Source organism: Camellia sinensis, chromosome 15 (assembly GCF_055761805.1).
Source record: "Camellia sinensis isolate YWXY chromosome 15, ASM5576180v1, whole genome shotgun sequence".
NCBI classification, from domain to species: domain Eukaryota; kingdom Viridiplantae; phylum Streptophyta; class Magnoliopsida; order Ericales; family Theaceae; genus Camellia; species Camellia sinensis.
In genome coordinates this window covers 14,861,405-14,871,759 of record NC_138975.1, presented here as the reverse complement: position 1 = coordinate 14,871,759, position 10,355 = coordinate 14,861,405, and the positions used below count along the sequence as shown (strand labels likewise).

General features: G+C 40.3%; 1 protein-coding gene across 1 annotated transcript; it reads left to right on the top strand.

Annotated features, from left to right (window-relative positions):
* Positions 1–9,381: 9,381 nt before the first annotated feature.
* Positions 9,382–10,107, top strand: LOC145812807 (uncharacterized). Its single transcript, XM_082908034.1, has one exon. The coding sequence runs from the start codon at positions 9,382–9,384 to the stop codon at positions 10,105–10,107; it is 726 nt and encodes a 241-aa protein (XP_082764160.1).
* Positions 10,108–10,355: the final 248 nt, after the last annotated feature.

The window sequence follows — 10,355 nt, the reverse complement described above, 5'->3', positions numbered from 1 at the left end:
TCACTAAAACCCTAACTTCTCTCTTAGGATTGATCTAGTAAGAGTTGTTTTCTCACCTTGGGCCTTTACAAAAGTTGTGTTGATCGTCGAGGGCTATCTTTTAATCTGAAAATTTCGGGATTTGGAGCATTTCTGTTTCTTCACCTCCTTCGTTGGGTCCCATCATTTGAGGTAGGGATATCCTACTCCTCTTTATGAGCTTTGTCTTTGAATTTTTGCATTTTGATATGTCGGGGGTTGTTGGGGAATTTTGAGAAAGTTTGGGCCTTTGTGCAATTTTACAAAAGTTGGGGCTTTAAATATATAAACCTATATGCATGTTAGGCATAGAGAAATGAGATTAATGTTGGGACATCGATGGAAATGGAACCTTAGGGTTGTTTTGTGAATTATGGTAGTTTATCCTAATTGGTTTAATTAATTAATGCATATAATTAATTGAAGAAAACGAGGAGTTGAATTGAGAATGTTGATATATTACCTATTTGTGCATTTATTTCCTGCTTAGAAATAATTGCTTTGGGCTACCGGTGGAGGGTAGTGTTGATTGTTGTAGACAATGCATGATGATTAGGCAAACTAAAACTAATCAATTCGATGTGTCATAGAGTATGACGGTTGATAGAATACATTAACTTTATGTATCTGTGGATTGTGCATGTGACCAATGTGTTTATATGCATTATGTGTAGACGGTTGATAGAATACATTAATTTTATGTATTGATTGATTGCGTATGTGATTCTGTGTTTATATGCCTTACTTGTGTATGGGAAGAGATGGGGGATGTACTCCACGGTTTAGGGGAAGATGGGGAATGTACCTCTAAACCGGTTAATGGTTAAGGGAAGATGAGGGATGAACCCGGGGATTCAGCTCATATGCTCTCCCATCGTAGTGATGATACAGCTCATATGCTTATCTATTGAAGTGTTAATACAGCTCATACGCTTATCTATTGAAGTGTTGATACAGCTCATATGCTTATCTATTGGAATGTTGATGCAGCTCATATGCTTATCTGTTGTAGTATCGATATAGCTCATATGCTTATCTGTTGAAGTATTGATATAGCTTATACGCTTATCTATTGAAAAGTTTGTTTGATTTGATATAGCACTAAAATGTATATCATCGTTTGTGAAAAATGGAAGTAGTTTATGTGCTATTGATACAACACCAAAATATGTATCCACCTTGAATTTCGAAAATGTTCTAGTGATGAACTATAATCCCATCAAATGTTTTGGCCAGAGTATTGAACCTTGTTTTCAAACCCAAAGTTGAATAAGAAATGGAAGGTGAATTGTAACCTAGACTTAACCGTCATGGAATTGTAATAAGATGTAAATGGAAGTGTCAGTGTTGACCATCTATCAGTTGCTAATCACTTAGTCATTGTTCATAGTTGGTTTAGTATATTTCTGCTGGGTTGTGGCTCATCCTATATGGGAACATCATTTTCAGGTACAGGTAGCATGCCACCTCCAAGGACATAGCTTGGGAGGCTAGAGACGGACAGACTTTTGTTGTCTTATTTCCTTTTGGACGTATTACGTGTAAATTCAAGCCAAGGGCTTAATGTGCATTTGAGTTAGTACTCTATTTTTTTGTAACCAAGCGTTGACTTGGAAAGCTGTAAGCCCGTAGGGTATTTATTAGTGTTGTTAACTTGTAATGCTGTTGTAAGAACTACTCTGATGAATTAAAGAATGTGGATCTTTTGTATATAAATGTAGGTTTATATTGTTGGGTTTAATGTCATTATTTTGAGGGCGTTACATGAGTAATCCAAAATTCTACTATGCGTATTCTTTCTTACTCAAATGAACCGGGTTCTTATTTCACATATTCTTTCATTACTAAGTCTTTCTTTTCCAAATAAACCGATCTTTTACTTGGCTTCTTAAACAATTATTACTAGATTAATGATTCATTCTTTAACTAACTAATTTATGTTAATTGGTAGCTTATTAATCTTTATTGAGTCATAAATCATGTCTAGAATGCTTGGGAAGAGATAAGAATAAAAATATAAACTAGATGCAATTTTTCAAAATATGCTGAAAATAGTTATTCGCTCGAGCGAACCTTCAGTCGCTCGAGCAGTCTGTAAAATACTACAAAAATACTGGAAACCTTTAATGTGGACTTGAGCGGTAATTAGTCCACTTGAGCAGTCTGTAAAATTCCAAAATTCCGCATTTCTCAACAATGGTTTCCAAATGTATTTTTCAATCTTTAAACCCACATATCTTGATCAAAACCTTGAAAATACCTTATAAAACATAAATACTTATTTATTTATAAATCATTTGCTTAACCTTATCAAGTTGTCAAAACTTGAATCAAACTCCATGCAATCAAATATTTTCAAACTTCTTTTCCTTTGAAGAATAAGTATGAAATTAAACATAAGACTCATGAATTTCTAAAATAAAATTCAATACAAAAAGTTTCATGTGTCAACACTTTAAAATCTAAACTCAAAATCATGAAACATAAATATTAATTTATTTATTTGAATCAAGACCCATGAACTCATGGTTTCTAAAATTCTTCTTCAAAATCAAATGCACAATAAAATTGCATGCAATTTAATTTAACTATAACTTTCAAAATCAAATTTAAAATAATTAATTTCTAAATTAACTGTCATAAACTTGAGATTAACTTCAATTCTTCATTTTCTTGTCAATTTCTTTCTAGTCACATAAAATTGATTTCTAACTTTTTTCTATTCCTTTAAATTATGAAATTAAAGTTATAAAACTCTTAAAAAAGTATTTGCACGTGTGAAATTAGGATCAACATCAAACCATTTACATCAAAATTCCTTTAATTCAAAATTAAGCTCAAAATATTCATGAATTTATAATTCACCAAAACTTGTTCTTCTTATACCCAAACATGAAATTAATTCTTCAAATCTGTCAAAAATTCATTGATGCTTGTAAAGATGAAGTCCAAATTTATGAGAAATAACACAAATTAAACTCACTTGATAAACTTTCTAAATTAATTTCTTAGTTCTTGACCTTAATTCTTTTTTTTTTTTCATTATATGTAAAATTACATACAATTGGATTCTATTTCTACTTGATTTTCAAAACATAAAATTAACATGTGAGCCATGAATTTTTCTGAAAATATGAAAGATATATATTCTTTTGTATGTAAGACCTTCAAAACCAAGTTCAAAAATGATGAAACATAAGACATGCAACACTGGATATGAACTTAATTTACTATTCATCATCTTCTTGACATTTCCTTTAAATTTCATGTAATTAATCCCAATTACTTCATGAATTCAACCTTTAGATGAGTTTCCTACAAGATTTTAGCTTAGATTTCTTACTTAAGGCTTTAATTTGTGGAATCCTTGAGCTTCTCTCTCTCTCTTTACTTTCTTTGTTGTATTCTTCTTTCCTTGACTCTTTGATTGAGTTGCAGCACAAAGTCTCTCTCTCTCTCTCTCTCTCTCTCTCTCTCTCTCTCTACGTCCAGAATGGTTCCTTCACAAATGAATGGTTGAACAAAACAAAATATAGGATTTAAAGGTTCTAGAATTTACTTCAATATACATTTCATTTTAATTAATTTGAGTATGAGTAGATTAGTCACTAATTACGCATTAGTTTAATTAATCACCTCTTAATTTTAATTAATCTTGATTAATCAAAATTTAATTAATCATAACTAAGCACAAGTACCACATAATTTAACTAGTCCAATTGACTTCAATTAAGGTTTATAATTAAATTTATCAATTTGAATCAGATTTTTAATCAAGGTCCCAATGGGCTCCAAATATCAAATCAAACTTATTGCTATCATCAATTTTGGTTTCTCGAATCATTAAGGCCTTTAATTTCAGATCAAACTCAAAATCTTCGTCAATAAATTACATACTCAATTGAGTACCTCATAAATAAATTTTATTCCTAATAATCTTAATTCTCAATCCTCATAACTTCATTAACTCCAATTCGAACCCAATCAATTAAATCTCAATTTTACAAATCTGAATCGAATATTTAATTAAACTCCTATATGGTCCGATACTCGAAATTAAAATATTTCAATTCACCAATTATACTCTCTTGAGCCATTTAGGCTTTCAATTTCTAATTCCAAAATAAATTCTCAACAGAATCATATACGAATCAGTCTCCACAATTTTCGTAAATCCCAAATTAGATAAGAATAATAAGCAATTAAAATTCAAATCTCCTTAATTAATTAAATGTTAATTATTTTATGTGGTGGGGTCGTTACACTTTAACACTGTTTCTCTTCTCACCCAAGACATCCACTCCAAAGTAGCCATCACCACTAACCTGTGTTTTATATATATATATATATATATATATATATATATATATTTGTTTGTACATATAATTTTTTTTCTCCATCTGGTAAACCTATCTGAGAGGGAGATTTGCTCTGAACAATGAGCCAAGCTACACCAGCACAGAATATGGTGTTGGGTCTTAAAAGGAGAGCTTGGGGCGTTGTGAGGCCGAATTGGATCGACACTGAATATGGTGGAACGATTGGTTAGGATTGTCTGAGATGTATTTGGTCGAGCTGACACGAAACACGATGCCAGATCGAGTTTGACCTACGCGGATTATGGTGTTGGGCCAGACTTGGCCGAATAGGCTCACGGCAAAGCCGAGCTGTAGACAGTTCGAACTATGGTGGTGAAGATAGACGATCCATGAGGCCGCAGTATGAGATCGAGATACCAAGCAGCGCCCCTCGCGTCTGGTCGGTTCTGATGGACCGGTTTTGTTTTGCTCGGCAGTGGCTATCCGTCATAATGTTTATGTCTCACCAAGTAATGTTCAGTTCAATATGCCACATAAACCAATGATGAGAAGAAGGAAATCCACTCCTGGTATACGTCAATACTGTTTGGCGGTTCGACAAATACTGTTTGGAGGTTTTGGTCTCTACACATGTAAGAAATGTAAAGGGGAGTATAGTCACTTGTCCAAAGAAGGACAGCAAAAGTAGTGCGCCACAATCTCTGAGGCTGCATGGCCAGCCTTGAAAAGGAGGAGCATACACCATTAGAGATAAGCTATTTTTGACATACTCTCTCTCTCTCTAGAAAATACTCTGCCTTCTATCTTTTTCTCTGAGTGTGCTAACTTGATCGTTGGAGGGTTTATCCGACAACACACCGCCTGGCAGCTCACCATCTTTCTGTTCTCAGGTTAAGCGACGTCACACGGGGCTTGGATACAAGGAGTACGGAAAGTGGTGAATATTTCTTCCTTGTATAATTGGCATCATCTGTAGGAAGTCATTGACAGACAAACCTTGCTCTCTAAGCTTTTCAACTGCTTTCCATGGAAAAAAACGACAAAACACCCCTGTCCGTCGTCGACGACATCACACCAGAGTTGGTCCGAAGAAGAGATGGACCTCCCACCATCCCACCTATGGCTAGCCTAGTGACCTCCTCTAGAGGACAGCCCAGGGACGCGTGAGGAACACTGACCATTCAAAGAGCCCTGAGAGTCGCCGACAGCGAGGAGAATCGCATGCTTAGCGCCTGGAGCACAAACTCAAAGACCAGGACGCCCTCATTCGGAAGATAGCAGCTGAGATGGAAACGTTGAAGTGACAAATCAAAGGGAGGGTGTTGCTGGAGTGGGCGACCATAATGAGCGTACCCAACCCCATCACTCCGACAGTCATCACCAACAGGAGACACCCTCGCTCTCTATTACCAAAAGCTATGGAGTTGGCGATTCTAACCCACCAGTGGAGAGATCCTACACACACGACAGCAGCTATCGTCCCTCGCATTCGTTGATGACATCGAGATACTCTTACTCCGCCCGTTCAGAGGACCTGAGGGATATGTTAGAGGAGCAGGCACGCCGCAGAGAGGCCCAAAGAGTGCCGACGTTGCAAAGGCTGAGCCCTCAAATCCGTTACAGTGAGAAGGTAGCCATGCTGGCGCTTAGAATGATGGCTCCAACATCGATAGAGAAAGAGCTGGCAAGACTTACCGCTATCCCACTGTCTCCAGAGATTGAGAGCACACTGCTCCCTGCCGGATTCCACCAACCTAAGCTCACGTTGTATGACGGCAAGACGGATCCGTACATGCACATTAGTCATTACCGACAAGTAATAGTTGGCCACCGGCACAACGACGCCTTGATGTGTCTCATATTCCCAGCATGTTTGGGAGAACTGGACTTGAAGTGGTTTGAAAGGCTGCCGGAGGGGAGTATCGAGGGGGGCAACAACTAGTGAAAGCCTTTGTCACCAAATTCAAGACCAATACTCAAACACCGAAGGAGGTCGAACACCTCTTGAGTATCAAGATAGAGTCGGGTTGTTCTTTGAAGGCATACAATGCCAAGTATTAGGAGACCTACAATGAGATCCTCGATTGTGCCACCAATTTGGCGATCGCCCAATACAAGCAAGGCCTACTAGTCGGGCATAGGTTGCGAGACTCGTTCAGATGCATCAGCCCATAACCATGGAGTCCCTAATGCAGTGAATCAACGAGCACATCCGAGTTGAGGATGATGTCACCACCGCCACCACAACTGAGAAGGCAAATCCAGTTGTGGCGGACAGACGTGTACTGGGAAGGTTCACTTGGTGGGGCAGGAGGATAACAGCCCCAATAACCGAGCTAGAGAACAACAATGCGGTTCAAACTGCAATGACAGAAACAAAGGTCGTGGGAATGACCGAGCTAACGCTCCTCGCAATGAAGAGAAAGATGCCAAGAGAAAGTTGAAAGCACGAACCGGTATCACCACAGTCTTTAAGATCCAAATTTATTGCATCCTTAGTGAAATCCAAGGTGAGCCATACGTGCGTTGGCCGGCGAAATTGGGAGATACGTAAAGAGGCTTTAACTCAAGGTACCGTTGCACCTTCCACAAAGAAAGGGAGCACCGAATGGAGGACTGTGTGCCGCTGAAACAATATTTAGAAGAGCTAGTTGTGGCTGGGAATCTGGATCAGTACATAGATGGAGACATAAGGGCCGCTCCACAAGGACAAGCTAAACCAAATGGCCTTGATATCTTAGACGCGGCACCCCAAGTAGTCATTAATGTTATTCATGGTATCATCAAACCAGCGCGAGTTTGCGAGCTCAAGGGGATGATCAAGAGGGCCGAGCACATGAGGGAAATGCTCTCTATCCAGCCCGCCATGAAGAAAAGAAAAATAGAGGTAAAAGATATCTTGACCTTCTCAAGTAAGAACTTAGAGAGAATTCAAACCCTACACAACGACGCCTTGGTAGTAATGCTTCGTGTCAAGGATTTTGACATCAAGTGAATTTTGATCGACCAGGGCAGTTCTGTCGAGATTATGTACTATGACACATTCAAGTAGATGAAATTGGAGGACAAGACTTGGCCCTCGCAACATCTCATCTGGTCAGCTTCAACTCTCAACCAGAATGGCTGATCGGAAAGATCATATTGCTGATCAAGGCTGGATCAGTCACGAAGCAAGTGGAGTTTTGGGTGCTAAAAGTCCCATCAACCTACAACCTGATCTTAGAGAGGGGCTGGTTGCACACCATACAAGCAGTAGCGTCGACTTATCACCAGGTTATGCGCTTTCCCATTCCAGCCGGGCAAATCGAAGAGGTTTAAGGGGACCAAGTGATGGCAAAACAATACTTCGTCGTAGTAACTAGCAGCCGAGCCACCAGAGGCTTTGTCCAAATGATAGAAAGGCCAGAAGGAAAGGAAGTCCTGGAAGATGTGGGAAGAAAAGTCGAAGAGAAATCAGTTGAAGACTTGGTGGAGGTTCGGATTGATGAGGACGATCTGAGCAAATCCTTTCTCTTGGGTTCATCATTGTCTAGCACCGAGCGGATGGATTATGTCAACTTCCTGGTCTCCAACATTAAATTCTTTGCGTGGATGCCTTACGATATGCATGGCGTCAACCCTAACTACATTTGCCACTAGTTGAATGTCTTTCCCAACACACGGCCGGTCATTCAAAGAACTCGGCGCTCAGCCTTACACCGTGCCAAGGTTGTGGCAAAGGTGGTCAAAAACTTGCTGGAAACTAGGGCGATAGAAGAGGTACAATATCCTAGATGGATTTCCAACACAGTGGTGATGCTGAAGAAGAACAAAAAATGGTGGATGTGCGTCGATTACAAAACGGTCAGCCGTGCCTGCCCAAAGGATAGCTTTCCACTCCAAGAGGCTTGTAATGCTACAAGGTCATGTCATTTGGCCTCAAGAACGTTGGGCAACCTTTCAAAGAATGGTGGACCAAAATGTTTGCCCCTCTGTTGGGCCGCACTATGGAGGCTTACATTGACGACATAGTGGTGAAGAGTAAAGACAAGTCTAAGTACCTCACCGACCTAGCTAAAATGTTCGCCATCCTCAAACAACACAAAATGCGATTGAATGCATCTAAGTGTACTTTCGGAGTAGGAACTAGAAAATTTTGGGGCTTTCTAGTTACCAACCGAGGAATTGAGGTCAACCCTTCATAGATTTAGGTAATCCAAGGGCTGGAATGACCAAATTCCACAAAGGACGTGCAACATCTTACCGGAATGGCAACTGCGCTAAATAGATTTATCACCGGTCATCAGATCGTTGCAGGCCTTTTTTTAAGACTTTAAAAGCCAAGTTTTGTTGAGATGCAGAATGTGATCGTGCTTTGGCAGACCTGAAGACATATCCTTCTTTCGCCCTAATCCTAGTCACACCACGGCTAGGCGAAGAGCTCTATCTATACTTGGCGGTGTCTCAGCATGCTCTAAGTGCGGTTCTCGTCCAAGCTGAGGGGATTCAACACCTCTTTATCTTTTATGTCAGTAATACACTACTCCCAACCGAATCAAGATATCTGCTGCTTAAAAAATTGGCCCTAGCCCTTGTGATGGCCTCTAGAAAATTGCCACACTATTTCCACGCCCACACTATAGTAGTGCTAACTAAATTCTCACTTAAGGTGCTCTTCGAGAAAGTGGATTTTATTAACAGAATTTTGAAGTGGGCTGAAGAGTTGGGGCAGTATGACATCAAGTTCCAGCCGCACACAACTATCGAGGCTCAAGCCCTTGCCTACTTTGTGGCGGAAGTTGCCCCTAGCACTCACCCTGTTTGTCCTATTGATTTGGCTAGTGCGGATTTGGCACAATGCACGGTTTTGTCTACACAAAAAGGGGGTGAGGAACAAGCAATAGAACGGCAAGACAACATTAGGCTAGTAAAGCAAAAGTAGGTTGACTTGCCAACCGACCAAACTAGTGATCATGCGAATAAGTTGCGCACAGAACCGACCAGTGCCTTGGATTTGAGAAACACTCAAAACCCCTCAGACTGCTAGAAGTTGTTCATTGGAGAGATGTGGAAGCTTTTCGTTGATGTAGCCTCCAATAGACATGAAGCTGGGCTAAGGGTGGTGTTAACCTCACTAGACGGACTAATCATCGAACATGCCATCACACTCAAATTCCCAGCATCAAACAACGAGGCAGAGTATGAAGCCCTCATCGCCGGTTTGAAGAGTGCTCTACGGATGAAAACATCAGAGCTTATGGTATTCGGAGACTCTAAACTGGTGGTTAACCAGGTCTCGAGAAAGTATGAGGCCAATGATGAAATGATGGCTAAGTATCAAGCGTTGATACACGTTGAGATTAAGAAATTCACCGCGATAAGGATAGAACAAATAGGCCGCAAAGAAAATAGTAAGGCAGACGAACTGGTCGGCTTGGCGTCTATGCAAACCGCCTTTCCCAATCCGTTGATGATTGAGTTCTTACCCAGACCTAGCAATGGGGAACCAGAGGCATCCGAAGTGCTTTGCACCGACCTGGGATCATCCTGGATGGATCCCATCGTCACCTTCCTAAGAGACCGAGTCCTGTCTGCCGGAAAGAAGGAAGCCAACGAGATAAGGGCCAAGTCAGAGCGGTTTTGGCTCTCTCCATCTAAGGCCTCGTACAAAAAGTCCTTTACTAGGCCGTACCTTAAATGTGTCCACCCCAGCAAGGTTGACGCTTTCCTTTTTGAAATTCATGAAGGCATGTATGGCAACCATATTAAGGGCAGATCGTTGGCATGCTGAGCAATTTTCCAAGGCTATTGGTGGCCATGCATGCAATCCAATGCATAGAAGTATGTCAGCAGGTGTGAGAAGTACCAAAATTTTGCTCACCAGATCCACTAGTTGGCCAGAGAATTGCTCCCCATGACTAGCCCATGGCTATTTGCACTTTGAGGGCTGGACATTGTGGGACTACTCCTAACAGTTCCGGGCAACCTCAAGTTCTTCATCACCGCTACTGATTACTTCACCAAATGAGTGGAAGTCGA

Excerpts from the sequence above, each read along its gene's own strand:
- LOC145812807 (XM_082908034.1), top strand. The coding sequence starts at position 9,382 with ATGTGGAAGCTTTTCGTTGATGTAGCCTCCAATAGACATGAAGCTGGG.